The 20,972-nt window shown below is 38.4% G+C and overlaps 1 protein-coding gene and 1 pseudogene across 2 annotated transcripts in view; both read left to right on the top strand.

Annotated features, from left to right (window-relative positions):
* INTS4 (integrator complex subunit 4) overlaps positions 1–20,972 on the top strand; it is a 99,422-nt gene that overhangs the window by 13,787 nt on the left and 64,663 nt on the right. For both annotated transcript variants that reach the window (XM_043875470.1, XM_043875474.1), the window contains exons 3-4: positions 864–981; positions 11,125–11,231. In XM_043875470.1, coding sequence (XP_043731405.1) covers positions 864–981; positions 11,125–11,231 — 225 coding nt within the window. The remainder of the gene's footprint in view (positions 1–863; positions 982–11,124; positions 11,232–20,972) is intronic.
* Positions 2,876–4,995, top strand: LOC122676155 (annotated as a pseudogene).

Raw genomic sequence — 20,972 nt, 5'->3', positions numbered from 1 at the left:
GCTCAGTAGTTGGGGTTGCATGGGCTTAGTTGCTCTGCACCATGTGGGGGTCTTCCTGGACAAGGGATTGAACCTGTGTCCCCTGCATTGGCAAGTGGATTCTTAACCCCTGAACCACCATTCACTCAGTTGTGTCCCCATAGCCTATAGCCCGCCAGGCTCTTCTGCCCATGGAATTCTTGCCCATGGAATTCTCCAGGCAAGAATCCTGGAGTGGGTTGCCATATCCCTCTTTTAGGAGATCTTCCTGACCCAGGGATCTAACCTGGGTCTCTTGCATTGCAGGTGGATTCTTTACCGTCTGGGCCACCAGGGAAGCCCAGTAAATCATTTCTTAGTCTCTTTTGCCCTGGTACCGAGATCCAGGCCCAGGCCTCGGACCTACACTCAGACAATTAGATCTACCTGCCTTGGACTTCTGATCTGGATCTAGTGATCCAAAAACACAGAGCAGAGATTTTCTGGTGACGGCAGCGGTAGCTGCAGCACCGTTTCTGGAGGCTCCAAAACAGCGGCGCTGACAGCGGTGTTGGAGCGCCAGTGTTCACGGCGCAGGCTGCTGCAGCTCGTGCCGAGTGTGACTACACAGCGGAAGAAAGGTACTTTTAGTCCCAGAAGCATACATCTGGTTAGAAATTAATAACATCGGGAAGGGTGAAAATATTCTCATTCATGTTGCATTATTTGGATGTAACATACAGATTGAGAAAAACTTTCTCCCCCAAAGCATATATAGCTAATTTTTCAGAAATAAGACTTGAGAATACTTGGATCATTGAATCTTTTTGAGATATTTCTCACGTTCCTGTTTTTGGTTAGCAGAGAGTAGAGCATCAAGGTAACAATAGCTTCTTTTGTTGCAGGAGAATGATCCATCTGTGAGACTGAAAATTGCATCATTGTTGGGTTTACTGTCAAAGACTGCAGGATTTTCACCAGACTGCATTATGGATGATGCCATTAATATCCTGCAGAATGAAAGTAAGTTGCAGTTTAAAAGCTGTAGAGGGGAGGGTGGGATGTTTCGAGAGAACAGCATGTATATTATCTATGGTGAAACAGATCACCAGCCCAGGTGGGATGCATGAGACAAGTGCTCGGGCCTGGTGCATTGGGAAGACCCAGAGGAATCGGGTGGAGAGGGAGGTGGGAGGGGGGATCGGGATGGGGAATACATGTAACTCCATGGCTGATTCATGTCAATGTATGACAAAACCCACTGCAATGTTGTGAAGTAATTAGCCTCCAACTAATAAAAATTAAAAAAATAAAATAAAATAAAAATAATCATGCCACTGAAAAAAAATAAAATTAAAAAAAAAAAGCTGTAGAGGGAATTCCCAGGTGATCCAGTGATTAGGACTATGCACTTCCATTGAAGGGGCAGGAGTTCCAGCCCTGGTTGGGAAACTAAGATCCTCTATGCCTCACTGTACAACCAAATAAATAAATAAAAGTCGTATAATTACAGCAGAAATCTTTAGTTCCTTTTATATAGAGTGTAGAGCAAAGTTTTGTTGTATTGGTGGTTATTGAAAAGAAATTTGAGGATGATTCAGTAAAACCATGTACATATATTTACCTTAGAGTTAAAATACAGGTTTGTCCCTTAATAGCTATCATTTATTGACCTCTGCTAACAGCCATATACCTAAGGTAGTTTACATATGACATAAGATAGATACTATTGTCCTTATTTTATAGCTGGGGAAACTGAAGCTCAGAGAAGTTAACTGACTTGTTCAAGGTTAGGAGTCTGTAACAGAGTTGATGTTTTGTTGACTGTGCCTCCCATCCCAGCAGGGGGTTCCTGGGTGGCTCAGTGGTAAAGAACCTGCCTTTACCGGCAGAGATGCAGGAGGCACAGATTCGATCCCTGGGTCAGGAGGATCCCCTGGAGAAGGGAATGGCTGCCCACTTCAGTACTCTTGCCTGGAGAATCCCATGTATGGAGGAGTCTGGTGGACTACAGTTCATGGGGTTGCAGAGTCAGACATGGCTGAGTGACTGAGTACACACACCCACACACCCCCCGGTCATGGAGTCCTCCACCATTTAGTTCCTATATGTTGTTGCCTTTTCTATTTGTTCCTTGTTGATGTGCACTAAACTTCTCAGTGTTTAGGTAAAAAGGAAAACTGTTTCACCATAAGAATTTTTTTTTTTATTATATTTGTCTTGTTTTATTTATGTATAAGATTTTCTAATAGAGTTAGTGCCTCATTGCTTTGATACTTATTCTGAAATTAAATAAAAAGATCTTTTGCTGCTGTTTCTGATAATATTGTAGTTTTGTTTGAATTGGTCATAATTTCAAAAAATAGTTTTATTTCATTTTAGGGTATCCATATTTAAACAAATATGACTATTTAAATATTAGACAACAGTTTATTCTATAAACTGAGGAGGTTATGAGTGAACTCAAGAGATAATCTAAATTCACTTATTGTACAACTAATGGTACAAATATAAATGGCCCATTGGTTGAAATTGAAAATATTTTTTGTTAGGAATAACTTTATATTTAAATTTTAGTTGTATTGAATTTTGACCCCAGACTTATAATTCATAGGAAACAATCAAACCTTAAAAGCTTTTTTTGATATTTATTGAAAGGCCAATGTACTGATATTAAGGGAAAAATTTAAAAATATTCCTACTGCTACCATAAAACTATTTGTTTTACATATTACCTTTTACTTACATAAGTTTTATATGGTTGTACTTACAGTGAGTGTATTATTTTATCTTTTAGTATATTTACTTAACATTATATATAATTTTCCCATTTTTATACATTACCTTCATAAAAATTAGGGTGTTGATAATATATTAAATACTAATAGATATTTCTTTGCTCTTGTAGGTAGTGGCAAAAAAAATACTTCTTTTAAAAGCACCAAAGCAATTACATTGCCTCAATATCCTTTTTTTTCCGTGGAAAGTTCTTATATGAGCTATCCTTGGAAGAATTTCTTACTTTATGATTGGGGATTTCATAGAGTCATAGACTATTTGAGATATAAATGGCCTTCTAGTGATCATCTTGTCTAATTGCTGCAGTTTGCAGATGACAAGACTGTTAAGTCCCAGAGAGCTGAGATGAGTTGAAATGAGTTGGTCTGGCTAAAAGTGGTGGCAGAACTGAGAGCTTAGTGTGGGGCTCTTTTATGGGCTGAGATTTAACTAAAAACACTCTACATCTAAGACAGAAACATTATGACAGAGACTTAGTTTTAAATCAGAACTCATTATAGCCAAACTAATTAGTATTCATGGAAATAGCTGTTGTACTTTAAGTATTCTAATGTTTCTTAGTTAATTGTCTCTAAGAGATCTGGTCTAGGACTCTTCCTGGTTTCCTGTTCCTGACCCACCTAGAGTCATAGAAGAGAATTGAAAGGGGCCATAAGTTTCATCTAATTCAAACCCTTTATTTCAAGGCTGAGGAAGATGAACTCCGGGGAATTAAAGTGACTGCTGAAGTCACTTTGTATTTGCGGCTTAAAATTAAGAGTTTCCCAATTATCAGTCTTAATATTACCAAATCCAAGACTGTGGTCTGCACTTTGGACCAGAAGTCTTTAAGTTCATCAAATGCCTGAATTTTATAACTCTTTGGCAAGCATTGCTTCTCTAGTACATGCTACACCACTAATGATAATGTCAAGCTTGTTTTAGAGGAGGTATAATTAACATACTGTGGGAGCAGAGGAGAGAATGGGATCAGTGCTGACTGGTGGTCTCGAGAAAGGCTTAGTGAAAAGGTAGGTTTGGAAAGTCCAAATCCTCCAAATTTGGGGAAGAGTGGTACCAAGAAGGAACATGATGATAGAAGGTAGAAGACTGGCAAAGTAAAAGAGATGTTTGAAGAACTGAGTTGTTTGAGAGATCAATAGGAAGGAAGTAAGGGGCTTTTGGAAGAAAAACATTGGTAAAATGTTCTGAAGCCAAAGGGTAGCAGTCTTGAGTGCTGAGAATTTTAAATGCTATTTTGTAGGCAGTGGGTACCTAGTTCTCCTTGAACAAGGCATGAAATGATCAAGTCTAGTTTTATAAGGATAATTTAGTGGTTGTGTGGAATTTGCTTTGATGAACTGGGTGGTTTAGAGAAGAAATGTGGAGGATTCATTTATTCTTGTGGCATTGTCCATCTAACCTGAAGTTACAATGTAGGCCTGGAACTCAGCACAGAGACCAGGATTTAAGATATAGATTAGATTTGTGATTTATTAGAGTCAAGAGTTAAGTTCAGGCCTTGCAGACGCCGCCACCCCGGAGCCTTCCTTGCTGTCTAGCCATGGTCAACCCCACCGTGTTCTTTGACATCGCTGTCGACGGCGAGCCCTTGGGCCGTGTCTCTTTTGAGCTGTTTGCAGACAAAGTTCCAAAGACAGCAGAAAACTTTCATGCTCTGAGCACTGTGGAGAAAGGATTTGGTTATAAAGGTTCCTGCTTTCACAGAATAATTCCAGGATTTATGTGCCAGGGTGGTGACTTCACACGCCATAATGGTATTGGTGGCAAGTCCATCTATGGCGAGAAATTTGATGATGAGAATTTCATCCTGAAGTATACAGGTCCTGGCATCTTGTCCATGGCAAATGCTGGCCCCAATACAAACGGTTCTGTTTTGCATCTGCGCTGCCAAGACTGAGTGGTTGGTTGGCAAGCATGTGGTCTTTGGCAAGGTGAAAGAGGGCATGAATATTGTGGAAGCCATGGAGCGCTTTGGGTCCAGGAATGGCAAGACCAGCAGGAAGATCACCATTGCTGACTGTGGACAAATCTAATAAATTTGACTTGTGTTTTACTTAACCACCAGATCATTCCTCTGTAGCCCAGGAGAGCACCCCTTCACCCCCATCTGCTCGAAATATCCCATAATCTTTGTGCTCTCGTTACAGTTCTTTGGGTTCCATATTTTCCTTATCCCCCTCCAAGTTTAGCTGGATTGCAAAGTTAAATTTCTGATTATGAAATAAAAACTAAACAATTTAAAAAAAAGAGTTAAGTTCAAAAAGGTCTAGCTGTCTTTTTATGGTTGTCATGCAGAATCATCTTTTTGAAGAAATAAATTTTAGAGCAGTATGGTGGTATTGATTTCTTCACCTTTCTTCTGTTTTCTCTTAGTACCTTTTTTTCTCTTTGTGACCTCTTTCATATTGGAGACTTACCTTTCCTTTTTTAATCTTTTCAACTTAAAAAAATTCTTATATTCTTATTGGAATATAATTGATTTACACTGTTGTGCTCGTTTTGTTTTGTTTTTCCATTTTACTTGTTTGACTGGGCCGGATCTTGGTTGCTGCCTGCAGAATCTTCAGTCTTTGTCGAGGCATGCCCCATCTTTTAGTTGCAGCATGTGGGATTTAGTTCCCTGACCAGGGGTTGGACCAGGCCCCGTGCTTTGGAAGCATGGAGGACCACCAGGGAAGTCCCCTACAGTGTTGTGTTTGTGGAGACTTTTCTTAATCATCTTTGGCTTTGCATTGAAGTTTAGGATGAGGCACTAAAAAGCTGATTGGGAGTTCTTTGTGAATGGATGGGGCTGGTCAGCTGGTAGGCTCCACTCTAACATGATCCTATGTGTCTTTGGAGGACTGTTAAATAGTAGTGCCTTCTGCTGTTTTTTGTGGGCCTGTCAACTTTTGACTCTCCTGCTGGGAGGACAGATGCCTGACTGCCATGTTTTTTTTAGCCAAAGCAGCCGAAGAGTGTTAGGGAGGGAGTCTCATTTTCAGTATGTTGATTATCTCTTAAGCTCTTTATTATCAGTTCAGTTCAGTCCCTCAGTAGTGTCCAACACTTTGCGACCCTGTGGACTGCAGTACATCAGGCCTCCCTGTCCATCAACTCCCAGAGCTCACTCAAACTCACGTCCATTAAGTCAGTGATGCCATCCAACCATTTCATCCTCTGTTGTCCCCTTCTCCTCCCGCCTTCAGTCTCTCCCAGCATCAGGGTCTTTTCCAGTGAGTCATTTCTTCATATCAGGTGGCCAAAGTATTGGAGTTTCAGCTTCAACATCAGTCCTTCCAATGAATATTCAGGACTGATTTCCTTTAGGATGGACTGGTTGGATCTCCTTGCAGTCCAGGGGACTTTCAAGAGTCTTCTCCAGTACCACAGTTCAAAAGCATCAATTCTTCCACACTCAACTTTCTTTATAAACTGTCACATGTCATCCATACATGACTACTGGAAGAACCATAGCCTTGACTAGACGGACCTTTGTTGACAAAGTAATGTCTCTGCTTTTCAATATGCTGTCTGGGTTGGGCATAGCTTTTCTTCCGAGGAGCAAGCGTTTTTTAATCTCATGGATGCAGTCACCACCTGCAGTGATTTTGGAGCCCCCAAAAATAAGGACTCTTACTGTTTCCGTTATTTCCCCATCTATTTGCCATGAAGTGATGGGACCAGATGCCATGATCTTAGTTTTCTGAATGTTGAGTTTTAAGCCAGCTTTTTCACTTTCCTCTTTCACTTTCATCAAGAGGCTCTTTAGTTCTTCACTTTCTGCCATAGGGTGGTATCATCTGCCTATCTGAGATGACATTATTAATATTTCTCTTGGCAATCTTGATTCCAGCTTGTGCTTCATCCAGCCTGGCATTTCTCATGATGTACTCTGCATAGAAGTTAAATAAGCAGGGTGACAATATACAGCTTTGACATACTCCTTTCCCGATTTGGAACCAGTCTGTTGTTCCACGTCCAGTTCTAACTGTTGCTTCTTGACCTGCATATGGATTTCTCAGGAGGCAGGTCAGGTGGTCTGGTATTCCCGTCTCTTTAGAATTTTTCACACAGGTCAAAGGCTTTGGCATAGTCAGTAAAGCAGACATAGATGTTTTTCTGGAACTCTGTTGCTTTTTCGATGATTCAGCGGATCTTGGCAATTTGATCTCTGGTTCCTCTGCCTTTTCTAAATCCAGCTTGAACATCTGAAGTTCATGGTTCATGTGCTGTTGAAGCCTGGCTTGGAGAATTTTGAATATTACTTTGCTAGTGTATGAGATGAGTGCAGTTGTGCAGTAGCTTGAGCATTCTTAGTTGTGCAGTAGCTTGAGCCATTGCATTTCTTAGGGATTGGAATGAAAACTGACCTTTTCCAGTCCTGTGGCCACTGCTGGGTTTTCCAAATTTGCTGGCATATTGAGTGCAGCACTTTCACAGCATCATATTTTAGGATTTGAAATAGCTCAACTGGAATTCCATCACTTCCACTAGCTTTGTTCATAGAGATGCTTCCTAACGCCCACTTGACTTCACATTCCAGGATGTCTGGCTCTAGGCGAGTGATCACACCATCGTGATTATCTGGGTCATGAAGGTCTTTTTTGTGTAGTTCTTCTGTGTATTCTTGCCACCTCTTCTTAATACCTTCTGCTTCTGTTAGGTCCATACCATTTCTGTCCTATATTGTGCCCATCTTTGCATGAAATGTTCCCTTGGTATCTCTAATTTTCTTGAAGAGATCTCTAGTCTTTCCCATTCTGTTATTTTCCCTTATTTCTTTGCACTGATCACTGAGGAAGGTTTTCTTATCTCTCCTTGCTATTCTTTGGAACTCTGCACTCAAATGGGTATATCTTTCCTTTTCTCCTTTGCCTTTCACGTCTCTTCTTTTCATAGCTATTTGTAGGACCTCCTCAGACAACCATTTTGCATTTCTTTTTCTTGGGGATGATCTTGATCCCTGTCTCCTGTACAATGTCATGAACCCCTATCCCTAGTTCTTCAGGCACTCTGTATATCAGATCTAATCCCTTGAATCCCTTTGTCATTTCCACTGTATAATCATAAGGAATTAGATTTAGGTCACACCTGAATGGTCTACTGGCTTTCCTTACTTTCTTCAATTTAAGTCTGAATTTGGCAATAAGGAGTTCATGATCTGAACCACAGTCAACTCCTGGTTTTGTTTTTGCTGACTGTATGCTTCTCTATGTTTGGCTGCAAAGAATATAATCAGTCTGATTTTGGTGTTGACCATCTGGTGATGTCCATGTGTAGAGTCTTCCCTTGTGTTGTTGGAAGAGGGTGTTTGCTGTGACCAGTGAGTTCTCATGGCAAAACTCTGTTAGCCTTTGCCCTACTTCATTCTGTACTCCAAGGCCAAATTTGCCTGTTACTCCAGGTATTTCTTGACTTCCTACTTATGCATCCTAGTCCCCTGTAATGAAAAAGACATCTTTTTTGGATGTTAGTTTAAGAAGGTGTTTTAGGTCTTCATAGAACTCTTCAACTTCAGCTTCTTCAGCGTTACTGGTCGGGGCATAGGCTTGGATTAGTGTAATATGAATGGTTTGCCTTGGAGACGAACAGAGATCATTCTGTCGTTTTTGCACTTGCATCCAGGTACCACATTTCAGACTCTTTTGTTGACTGTGATGGCTACTCCATTTCTTCTAAGGGATTCTTGTCCGCAGTAGTAGATAAAATGATCATCTGAAATTCACCCATTCCAGGCCAGTTTAGTTTGCTGATTATTCCTAAAATGCCTATGTTCATTCTTGCCATCTCCTCTTTGAGCACTTCCAGTTTGCCTTGATTCTAGGACCTAACATTCCAGGTTCCTATGCAATATTGCTCTTTACAGCATTGGACTTCACTTCCATCACCAGTCTCATCCACAACTGGGTGTTGTTTTTGCTTTGGCTCTGTCTCTTCATTCTTTCTTGAGTTATTTTTCCACTGATCTCTGGAAACATACTGGGCACCTACCGACCTGGGTAGTTCATCTTTCAGTGTCCTATCTTTTTGCCTTTTCATACTGTTCATGGGGTTCTCGAGCCAAGGATACTGAAGTCCCTTCTCCAGTGGGCCACGTTTTGTCAGAACTCTCCTCCATGACCCATCCATCTTGGGTAGTCCTACACGACATGGCTCATAGTTTCATTGAGTTAGACAAGGCTGTGATCCATGTGGTCAGATTGGTTATATTTATATTTATTATATGTTATCTTTATTATATGTCCTTCCTTTCCTCACCTAGCATCTGCCAGATTAGATCCTTTTTGTCCTAATTTTTAGAGGAAAAAAACTCTACTTCAGTGGTTGATTAACCTCTTGTATAGCATAGGGAAGGAGGTGGAGGTCCAGCTACTTCTTATAGAAACTTTAAACAAATCCATGCCTCACTCCATTTTGGGGTGTTTTGTGGTTGGTTTTTTTTTTCTTTTCTTTTAAATCTATGATTCCTGAGTCTTGCTTGGCATATGGCTGGAATTTATTTGCTCTGTTGTGACGCCCTCCTCAGTAGGCATTTAGTATTAGATTTCTCAGTTTTGCCATAGACTTTTTCATTTGCTTGCCATCTCTGAAAAAATTTGTTGGCTTTTCTCATCTGCTTACTATTCCTCTTCTGTTTTCTTAGTCCTTGTAAGTTTATACTTTTATAGTTTCTTTGTATGTTAATGAGGTTTTAAGAAAGAATTAGTGATAAACAGAGGTGTTCGATCTAGTGTATCTTACTGGAAGTGTTTTAAGAGGTGATTTTCCCAGTGTTTTATAAGCTTTGTTTGTTTGTTTGTTTGTTTGTTTTAAGCTATTTTTTTTAAGCTTTAGTTGTTTATATATCATTATCATTTTTGACATTTGTTTCACATCTATATTATGGATTTCTTAATGTTTTTCTTAAGTGGACAGTTCTTTTTTTTGTTAAATAAAATTAATTTAAAGAGACTATATTAGTAATAGTAAAAGGAAATTAATGTCATCAACATAGTAACTATAATTTTTATTTTGTTCTTTAAAATATATGCATGCATACCTCTGAGATATTGCAGATTCTGTTCCAGATGATCACAGTAAATTAAATATTGCAGTAAAGCGAGTCACCCGAGTTTTTGATTTCTCGGTGCAGATAAAAGTAATGTCTATACTACACTATAGTTTATTGTGTGCAATAGCTTTATGTCTAAAAAGAATGTACTACCTTAATACTGTACTGATAAAAAATGTTAACCGTAATCTGAGCCTTTAGCAAGTAGTAATCTTTTTGCAATAGTGACATCAAAGATCATTGACTACAAATCACCGTAACAAATGTAGTAATGAAAGTTTGACATACTGCAAGAATTACCAGAAGGTGACAGAAACATGAAGTGAGCAATGCTGTTGAAAAATGGTGCAGAAGACTTGCTTAATAAGCAGGATTGAGGCAAATCTTCAATTTATAAAAAATATAGTATCTACAAAGTGCAGTAAAATGAAGCACGATAAAACAAAGTATGTCTGTACAAGGTTATTATCATAAAAATTACTTTCTGCACGCCTCCTAGATCCTCTTGTATACCACTAGCGTAGAACCATAGAACCATGTTTTGGAACAAAGAAGAGAATCTGGTTAAGGTGATTGATAGTGATTTACTTGGAATTGTCTGTTTTCCCATTTATTAAGCATCCATTGAGCATGTAGTGAGGCATACTAGGTTCTGAGAATACAAAGGTGAATAAAGCATAGTCCTTGCCCTTAAGGATCTTTCAGTTTCCTGGTTTTGTCTGATATTCAAATAGGTATCATAAAGTTGCAGTTTATGTAAAGGGTTCAGTGGAAACATGAACGAAGAAATGGTCAATATTTTTAGGGGAGAAGTGAAAAGCACCATACAGGAGGTGACATTTCAAGATTAGGAGGTACTCTCTGGGGAGTGGGGCTGAGGATGGAGCAGGATGTAGATGAAAGCATTCTCGGTAGGGAAGTGGGCCTGAGCAAAGACAGGGGGACGTGGAATCGTAAGTAATTGGGGAAAAGGCAGCTAGGGAAATCTGAAAGAGATGAGGCTAATAAAGTAGGGCGAACTAGGCATCATGGAGGGACTAGTATGTATGTGTGTCCTGCTAAGGAATTTAGACTTTATTTTGAAGGCAGTGAAAAGCCTTTGAATTAGTCAAGCACTGAACATTTTTGGAGCACTATGTCGCATCCTGTGGAGAACTCAAATTTTTAGACGTGATCCCTGTAGGAACTTAGCTTTTAGTTGAGGGGAATCAAGAATCAAACAGCAGAACTCAGCTGACAAAAATCTGCATTCTTTATACCCAAGTAAATTTAGTTTCTATAGTAATCTCCTTTTGAAATTCTAAAACCTAACTTTCCATCTTCCTTTCTAGAGTCTCATCAAGTCCTTGCTCAACTGTTGGACACTTTGCTTGCAATTGGCACTAAACTCCCAGAGAATCAAGCTATCCAGATGCGATTAGTTGATGTAGCCTGCAAGGTAAGAATATAATGGTTAGACACAGGGTTGCCTCTTTATTGAACAGTTTTGCATTATCTGGAGAAGTGACCTGAGCTGTCAGATCTGCTTACCTCCATCCTAAGTCTATAACTGAGAATTGCCAAAGACTCTTAAATAGCTTTAAGAACTGCTTCATTTTTTGTTTGTTTCTTGATGTTGGATTAGGAATAAAGTTGAGTAACTTGTTATAAAATGAACTTCCTCACTGTCCCAAAAGAAATGAAAATAATTACAGGAATTACCATGTATTCCATGCCTAACACATGTTCTCTGCTTATTATGGTACTATTTTTTTACCTTTTTGAAAGAAAAGTAATTTTATTCCTATGGTGTATGCTCATTGTTAAAAACAAAGTTAACTAATACAGAAATAAAATAAGTGAAAGCCATTCCATCTTTCCCTCCTAGACCCGCTTCTCAGGCATAACACCTGTCAACAGTTAGGAATTATGATACTTTCATTTGTTCCTCATAGTCCTTTAGGGAACTGCTGTTATATCTCTTTTACTAACATGGAAACTGAGGTTGAAGGAGTTTAGTTTGTCCATGTTTTCATACTTAGGAAGTTGCAGAACCAGGGCATAAACTCTTTTCTGATTCCAAAGCCAAATTCTTTTTAATTTGGAACTTTTAATTAGTTTCTTTTTTTTTTTAAATTAGCTTCTTTTTGTGCATAGCACCAGCTCCTAAACCTTGTAGAATTGGCTTTACTTTTAATCTTTTTGATAAATTTGTTTTGAGAATATAAGGAGACAATATGTTTGAATTGTGGAAGGGTTACATTCATGGAATTAGAAAACTATTTCTGAACCCCAGGAAAGAGTATTTAATTTATCTTAATAAACAATGACAACAATGAAAAAGCCTGCAACACTTTGAGAAGTACAGTATTAAAAGCTTAAGTGGAAGAAAACTAGGAATTATATGTTTGAGAGAGTAAGTACATCTTCTATGTGAGAGAATATATGTATCTGGGAGGTTGTGCTTATGAGAGAGGTGTTTTGCTCAGTGGATTAATCTGCTTGAAGCAATAGTTTCTTAAATTTGTTCTAAAGAAATCTTTAATTATAAAAATTTATACTCATGGAAATTTGAAAAGAAGTACAAAGAAAGAACTACACTCATAATTCACTATGTAAAGGCAACTGTTGTTATTAGCCTTTTGGTGTATCCTTTCTGACATTTTTTCTGTATACAGATTGTTTGCTTTCTTTTTCCTCATATAGCTATAATCATATTCTATATTCAGTTTTGCTTTTTGACTAACATGACAGAAGTATTTTCTTTATATTGTAAATGTTTTATAAATATTTTTAATGGATGCATGATATTTTGTCCAGTAATCAAGCCATAGTTTGGCCTAACCATTCTCTTAATAGTGGACATTTATATTGTAGCCATTTTTTAAAATAGTAAGTAATACCACACAGTGAATGTGATTAGTCTAAAGTATTTCCTGTATCTAGGGTTACTTCCTAAACATACATTGTCACAGTAGAATTACTGGATGAAAGCATTTAGAATTTTTGTTTTTAAGGCTTCTGATACTTTTGGCAAATTATTTTCTACAGTATGCTGGTTTAAGCCTATCCACAGTATATGAGAGTGCATAATTTCACATATTATTCTAGCATTTGGATATTAATGTTTTAAAAGCAAGATGTAAACCTGTTAATTTGATAAGAAGGAAATGGTATGTCCTGTCTTCAGTTCAGTTCAGTTCAGTCGCTCAGTCGTGTCTGACTGTTTGCAACCTCATGGCCTGCAGCACTCCAGGCCTCCCTGTCCATCACCAACTCCCAGAGTTTACTCAAACTCATGTCCATCAAGTCAGTGATGCCATCCAGCCATCTCATCCTCTGTTGTTCCCTTCTCCTCTCACCTTCAATCTTGCCCAGCATCAGGATCTTTTCAGATGAGTCAGTTCTTCTCATTAGGTGGCCAAAGCATTGGAGTTTCAGCTTTAGCATCAGTCCTTCCGATGAGTATTCAGAACTGATTTCCTTTAGGTTGGACTGGTTGGATCTCCTTGCAGTCCAAGGGACTCTGAAGAGTCTTCTCCAACACCACAGTTCAAAAGCATCAATTCTTCGGCACTCAGCTTTCTTTATAGTCCAACTCTCACATCTATATATGACTACTGGAAGAACCATAGCTTTGACTAGACGGACCTTTGCTGGCAAAGTAATGTCTCTGTTTTCAATATGCTCTGTAGGTTGGTCATAGCTTTTCTTCCAAGGAGCAAGCGTCTTTTAGTTTCATGGCTGCAGTCACTACCTGTAGGGATTTTGGAGCCCCCCAAAATAAAGACTTTCACTGTTTCCATTATTTCCCCATTTATTTGCCATAAAGTGATGGGACCGGATGCCATGATCTTAGTTTTCTGAATGTTGAGTTTTAAGCCAGCTTTTTCACTCTCTTCTTTCACTTTCTTCCAGAGGCTCTTTAGTTCTTCTTCACTTCCTGCCACAGGGGTGGTGTCATCTGCATATCTAAAGTTATTGATATTTCTCCTGGCAATCTTGATTCCAGTTTGTGCTTCATCCAGCCTGGCATTTCTCATGATGTACTCTGCCTAGAAGTTAAATAAGATACAGCCTTGACGTACTCCTTTCCCGATTTGGAACCAGTCTGTTGTTCTATATCCAGTTCTAACTGTTGCTTCTTGACCTGCATACATATTTCTCAGGAGGCAGGTCAGGTGGTCTGGTATTCCCATCTCTTTAAGAATTTTCCACGGTTTGTTGTGATCCACACAGTCAAAGGTTTTGGCGTAGTCAGTAAAGCAGATGTTTTTTCTGGAACTCTTGTGCTTTTTCGATGATCCAATGGATGTTGGCAATTTGATCTCTGGTTCTGTCTTGGGAATGAACTTTGCATGTTCTTTTCTAGTTTCTCATATGGATTTTTTGTGCCATTTTTTTCTCATATGGATTTCTTCACCATTTGTAGAGGCTCATAACTGGGTATAGATCTGCCACAAGCTTTTGCAAATTCAAGTAAATAAAGGCTGTCTATGATTCATAACTATAGTTACTGTTTCTATTGCATAATGCTATTTTGTCTATGATTTTTGGCATAGTGATCTTTGAGATATGATTCACATTAAAATAACATTCCCCCCTTTAATAGAAATAATGCAGAGTATGTTTTCCAACTATAATGGAATTAAATTAGATGAGTAACAGAAAAAAATTAGGAAAACCACAAATATGTGGAAACTAAACAATATGCTCCTATTTAACCAGTGAGTTAGAGAGGAAATCAGCACGTAAATTAGTAAATACTTTGAGGTGAATGAATGCACTGCGTACCAAAACTGGGCTGCAGCTACTGCATGCTTAGAGGGAAATTTATGGCAATTAGTGTCCGTAGTAAAAAAGACGAAAGGTCTCATTCTAGTACCTTATTATTTCACCTAAGATGCTGGGTAAAGAAGAGCACATTAAATATAAAAGCATGCAGAAGGAAGGAAATAAGAAAGACTAAAGTGGAAATGAATGAAATCAAGAGTAGAAAAACAGTAGAGAAAAATCAAAGAAGCAAAAGCTTGTTCTTTGTAAAGAGCAACAAAATTGAGAAACCTTTATTTTTGGAAAGGAAAAAATGAGGGCTCAAAGTGCTAGAATCATAAATGAAAAGAGGCTATTTCTGCTGACCTGATAGAAATGAAAAGGATTATAAAAAAATACTATGAACAATTTTATGCCGATAAATTAGATAACTTATGTAAAATGCACAAATTCCTACTAATTCCTACAAAGATACAAACTGCGAAAACTGTCCCAAGAAGGAGTAGACAATCCAAATATACTTATAACAAGTAATTAAATTAGTAATGAAAAAAACAAAAACTTACCTACAAAAAGAAGCTCAGGCCCAGATGGGTTTGAATCAAACATTTTAAATAAGAATTCATACCAATTCTTCACAGATTTTCCTAAGAAGTAGAAGAGAAGCAGCATTTCTCAGCTGATTCTATGAGACTAGTGTAACCTTAGTACCAAAACCAAACAGAAACATTTTAAGAAAAGCCAGATATGTTCCAGAGAACTTATTGGACAAGAAGCCGGTTAGGTTGTTATTGCACTGGGCTTCCCTTGTGGCTCAGATAGTAAAGGATGTTACTGTAGTAGCCTGCATGAAAGGTTATTGTAGTTTGAATTAAAGTAATAGAAAGATGGGAAGATATGGATAGATTTGAGAAATATTTAGGAAGTAAGATTGGCAGGACTTGATAATTGGTGAAGGAATTGCTGAGGATATTTCCCGTTTCCAGCTTATGTGCCAGATTAGATGGTGGTGCCTTTCACTCAGAGAATTCTGGGAAAGCATTTGGTTGGGTGTGTGACAAAGTCCAAATAACCCAACGATTGCAAATTTACTAAAAAAAAATTGTGAAAATAGTACAAGAGATTTCCATATACCCTTCTTTTTGATTCGTCAGTCATTAACATTCTCCTGCATTTGCTTTATCATTCTCTCTCTATGTTGGGGGCTTCCCTGATAGCTCAGTTGGTAAAGAATTCGCCTGCAATGAGGGAGACTGGGTTCGATCCCTGAGTTAGGAAGATCCCCTGGAGAAGGGAAAGGCTACCCACTCCAGTGTTCTGGCCTGGAGAATTCCAAGGACTGTATAGTCCATGGGGTTGCAAAGAGTTGGACACGACTGAGCAACTTTCACTTTCACTCTCTCTGTATATATTTTACCGAACCATTTGAGTAAATTGCAGACATTATGCTTCTTTTCCACTAAATACTTAAATTTTTATTTCTTAAGGAGGAAATCATTTTTATAAACCCAGTTTTCAAAATCAAGAAATTTAACTCTGGATTTTGTCTGTTTGTTTTTTTGACTGCGTGGTCTGTGAGATCTTAGTTCCCCAACCAGGGATTGAACTCATGCGCCCTGCAGTGGAAACATGGGATCCTACACTGGACTGCCAGGGAATTCCCAGGAAATTTAACTTTGATGTAATGCTAATCTGTAGTAGTATTAGACTTGATTCAAATTCTACCTATTGTCTTTTATATTATATTTTATATAAATTTTTCTTTTCTGGTCCAGAATCACACATTGCATTTAGTTTTCATGTCCCTGTTTTCTTTAATCTGGAAAGGTCCCTCAGGCTCTCTTTATCTTTCATGACCTTAACTTGAGTATAAGCTGTTTACTTTATAGAATGTCTTTTTAAGATATTTATTTATTAATTTTATTTTTTGGCTGCACTGAGTCTTCATTGCTGTGTGTGGGCTTTCTCCAGTTGCAGCTTTCAGGCTCTAGAGCGCAAACTCAGTAGTTGTGGCACACACGCTTAGCTGCTCCACAGTATGTAAGATCTTCCCAGACCAGGAATCAAACTGGTGTCCCTTGCATTGCAAGGCTGATTCTTAACCACTGGACCACCAGGAAATCCCTAGAATGTCTTTCAACCTGGATTTATCTGGCATTTCCTCTGTTTAGATTCAAATTACATGTTTTGGTGGGAATAATACATAAATAATACTGTGTCCTCAGTGCATCATATCATAAAGCACACGCGAGGTCTGACTCATTATTGGTGTTAACTTTGATACTTGGTTAAGGTAGTGTCTGCCAGGTTTTTCATTGTAGAGTTATTTCCTCCTGTTATTAATGAGTAATTTGTGGGGAGATACTGTGAGATAATGTAAATGTCCTCTTCCCCATCAAACTTTTATTCTCTATTTTAGCAACTATTAATAAATCTTGCTGAGTCATTTATAACTCTGATTATTGCAAAATGGTGATATTCTAACACTGTTATTCCATCTATATTTTTTACTTGGCATGCTATTGTAAGAAAGTTTTCCTTCCCTCTCTTCCCCTCCCTCCCTTTTTATCAATCTCCTATTTATTCAAAATATTATAATCTGTTCTATCCTTATTATTTTTTGAAGTTCATATTGTTCTTTTGTATATTTTTAAAATATGAGATATGAATCTTCCATTTTTTTGTTTCATAGTAGGAAGAAAGTCATACTTCTGGGTATTCTTAACATCTCAAAATTCATCTCTGTCAGTAATTATTATTCTGTCAGAAATCCTTTGAGGTACTGTGTGCTGTATTATGCTTAGTCACTCTTTGCAACCCCATGGAGCCCACCAGGCTCCTCCGTCCGTCCGTGGGATTCTCCAGGCAAGAATAGTGGAGTGGGTTGCCGTGCCCTCCTCCAGGGATTTTCCTAACTCAAGGATCGAACTCAGGTCTCCCACACTGCAGGTGGATTCTTTACCGTCTGAGTCACTAAGGAAGCCTAAGAATACTGGAGTGGGTAGCCTGTCCCTTCTCTAGGGGATCTTCCTGACCCAGGAGTCGAACAGGGGTCTCCTGCATTGCAGGCATACCCTTCACCAGCTGAGCTATTGTACAGCTAATCCTCATTTGATAGATGATGAGATTTAAATTTGGCCAGGAAATTACTAAGTCTTCTGTAGAATCTGCATAACTGAAATTGGAGGTCTTCTACTTTTTTATTTGTGAAGATTTTTCTAGGGAATAAATATCTTGTCATTTTTGTATGTATGGCTTCCTTAGAGCCTAGTTTAATTCTTTGTTTCTCTTTTTCTATCTCACCTCTTCTGGTCTCTCTGTTTCTTTTTTGTTCCTTTAATTCTGTGGCAGAAGTACATTAAGCTCTTCAGGCAACAGAAGCATGGCAACATTTTAACATTTATCAAATACCACCTGAGCAAATATTGTGTGTTCTTTTGTTAGGAGAGGTTGTCTCTTAGAATAATTTCCATTGCTTGGTATGTTAAATTTTTATCTGTGCTTAAAAATAATCCATGTTGATGGGAATTCCTTGATGGTCCAGTGGTTAGAACTCGGTGCTTTCACTGTTGTGGCCCAGCTTCAATCCCTGGTTGGGTAGTAAGATATCACAAGCTGCTCAGTGCTCAGCAACCACCACCCCCCCCCAACTCCCCCCAAAAAAGAAAAAAAAATCCATATTGAAACTGAAAAAGTCAGTAAGTTATTTTTGTCTTATTTAACCTCATTCTTGGATTTTCTTGATATACTTAATCATTAATTTTTTTATTCTTTAACAGTACTTTTAAACTGATTGGTTTAGCTTATTTTTGACGTGGATTAGTCTTACTGGGGATGTGGTTTGCTTACTCCATTAATATAGAAATGATGGTATTTTCATGGTCTAGGTATAGCACCAAAATAGCATCATCTGCAGAGCAGGCACTAGGCATCTATTAGTGATGATATCCGTGATGTAAGTAGTGACCTGTGGGGGAAGGATATCATAAAACTAATTGCTGCCCTAAGGGTGTGATTTAGACTTACCGTTTCTTTGAGGCTAACATTCAGTGTGCAGTAACAGGCTGGTTATGCGTCATTGTTGCCTTGGTTACCTTAATAGGAACTAGAAGACTTGAGTTTGTTGTTTGAAAATCAAATAAAGGGTTTGTAATAATGGTAGCAACCTTCTAGGGGACGGTGATTCAGTTGACCGTTCAGTTATGACAAATGATGCTTCCATGCTAAATAAAAATAGTTTATTAAACAAATAAACAACATTGCTCTATTAACTGTGACAGTGTCGCTGTCAGCTTCATATCTGGAAATTTCTCTTCTCAGTTTCACTGTGTCATTGTGTTGGATAATTTTGAGCATTGTGAACACTTAAGAGTGTTTATGTTTCACATTTCTTTAACCTAAATAACTTGGAGACATGAATTAACTCTGATCTCAAATGTTCTATTGAGTCATTTTTATAAGGAGACAGTCCCTCTCTGAGAGCCCCACCTTTCTGCACCTGCCCTTCCTTACTGGATTTCCTTTGTTCTCTCCTCTTAGTAAGCCTGCCTGCCCTGCCCACCCTCTTACAGAACATAGCTTCTGTGAGAATGTCTAGGTCCCATTTAGTTCAGGAGTCTTCTAGAGCATTCTGGTGTGGACCATCAACAGATGCTCAGTACCTTTCTGGACAGATTGCCTCTTGTTAGACAGCTATCACTAGAAAACTCATGCTTGTGTATTCCAGATCAGCAGACCTGTTTCATCCAGGTGGCCCACCTCTGATTCTTCTGTTTTCTGTTTTTTGCCACCACCTGCCCTTTTCCCCACCTGCTTCCCTTTTCTTAAGCAGGCTGGGTTTGTTTTAATTTTGGCTGCACTGGGTTTTCATTTTTGTGTTGAGGCTTTCTCTAGTTCTGGCACGCAACTCCTTACTGTTGGTTTTGGTGTGTGGGCTTCTCATTGCGGTGGCTTCTCTTATGGCAGAGTGTGGACTTTAGGCAGGCTCAGCAGTTGCCACATGCAGGCCCTCGAGTGTGTTGGCTTCTGAGTATGGCGCAGGGGCTCGGTAGTCATGGTGTGTGGGCCCTGGAGTGTCGACTCAGTGGTTGTAGTGCATGGGCTTAGTTGCCGTGCGGCCTGTGGAATCTTCCTGGCCAGGTATCGAACCCATGTCCCCTGCATTGACAGATGGATTCTTTTTTTTTTAATTGTTTATTTGGTTGTATTTGGTCTTACTTGAGGCAGGTGGGATCTTTTCGTTGCGGCACGTGGAACCTACCCTTGGTCTTGGTAGTTGTGGTACGTGGGCTTAATTCCCCCTCAGTATGTGGGATCTTAGTTCCCCAACCAGGGATTGAACCCATGTCCTTTGCGTTGCAAGGTAGATTCTTAACCACTGGACCACCAGGGAAGTACTATTATTCCTTCTTTATAAATGAAGAAACTTAGACTCTTGAGAGGTCCAGTGACTTGATCAGTGTTACACATATAGAGTCAGAACTGAAATTTGAAGCTAGGTCTTGTTTTTCAACTTATATATATTTTATAATACGGAAATTTTCAAATTATTCTTTGCAGTTTTTGGTGTAAATTTGACAATTATTTATATTTTGCAATCTTTTTCATCTGTTTTTTCTCTCACTTTCTGTTGTAGCCTGCTGTAATATTTTAAAGTAAATCCCTGATATGTTATTTAAATCATACATAGTTCAGTATGTATCTCTAACTAATAATAACTGATATTTTTTAATATAGCCATGATGGAATTATTAAGTTATTCCACATCATCTCATATCAATTCATATTAAAATTTTCTTAACTGCATTAAATATCTTTTTTTATTTTTATTTATTTATTTTTTTGGTTTAGCATATGTTATATTTGGAGAGTCTCTTAAATTTCTTTTAATCAATATCAGTGCCCCATTTTTTTTTTCTTTAAATACCGTAGTTTTATTGAAGAAACCAGATTGTTGGTCTTGTCGAATATCCTACATTCTGGATTTGTTTGATTGCTTACTTTTGATATAAATGTTGACAGTGGGAACCCCTACAGATTGTTTTCTTTGTCTTTTTGATCTGACTCAGTTAGTCCTTGATATTTTCTTGCTTTTTGGCACAAGATGTCCCAACTTCTTCTTACGTTATTTCTTGCCTAGTTTTGAGACTAGTCATTTCACTAAAGTCTTTTCAGCTCCTGTTACTGCATTATGCAAATAGTTTATTTCAATAACAGTGGGATGAGAAGTGCTAAAAAAAGATGGACAGTAGTAAGTGTTGACAAAGGTGTATCATATCTGGAACATTTACATATGACTGGTGAAAGTGTAAATTACTTAAATTAGTGCAGCCACTTTGGAATAGTATTTGGCAGTATCTTCTTAAGCTGAACATATATATTTTCTGTGACCCAGCAGTTTTACTTCCAACTGTATATTCAACAGAAA

This window comes from Cervus elaphus, chromosome 2, assembly GCF_910594005.1.
Source record: "Cervus elaphus chromosome 2, mCerEla1.1, whole genome shotgun sequence".
NCBI classification, from domain to species: Eukaryota; Metazoa; Chordata; class Mammalia; order Artiodactyla; family Cervidae; genus Cervus; species Cervus elaphus.
This window is presented reverse-complemented; position numbering and strand designations above follow the sequence as displayed.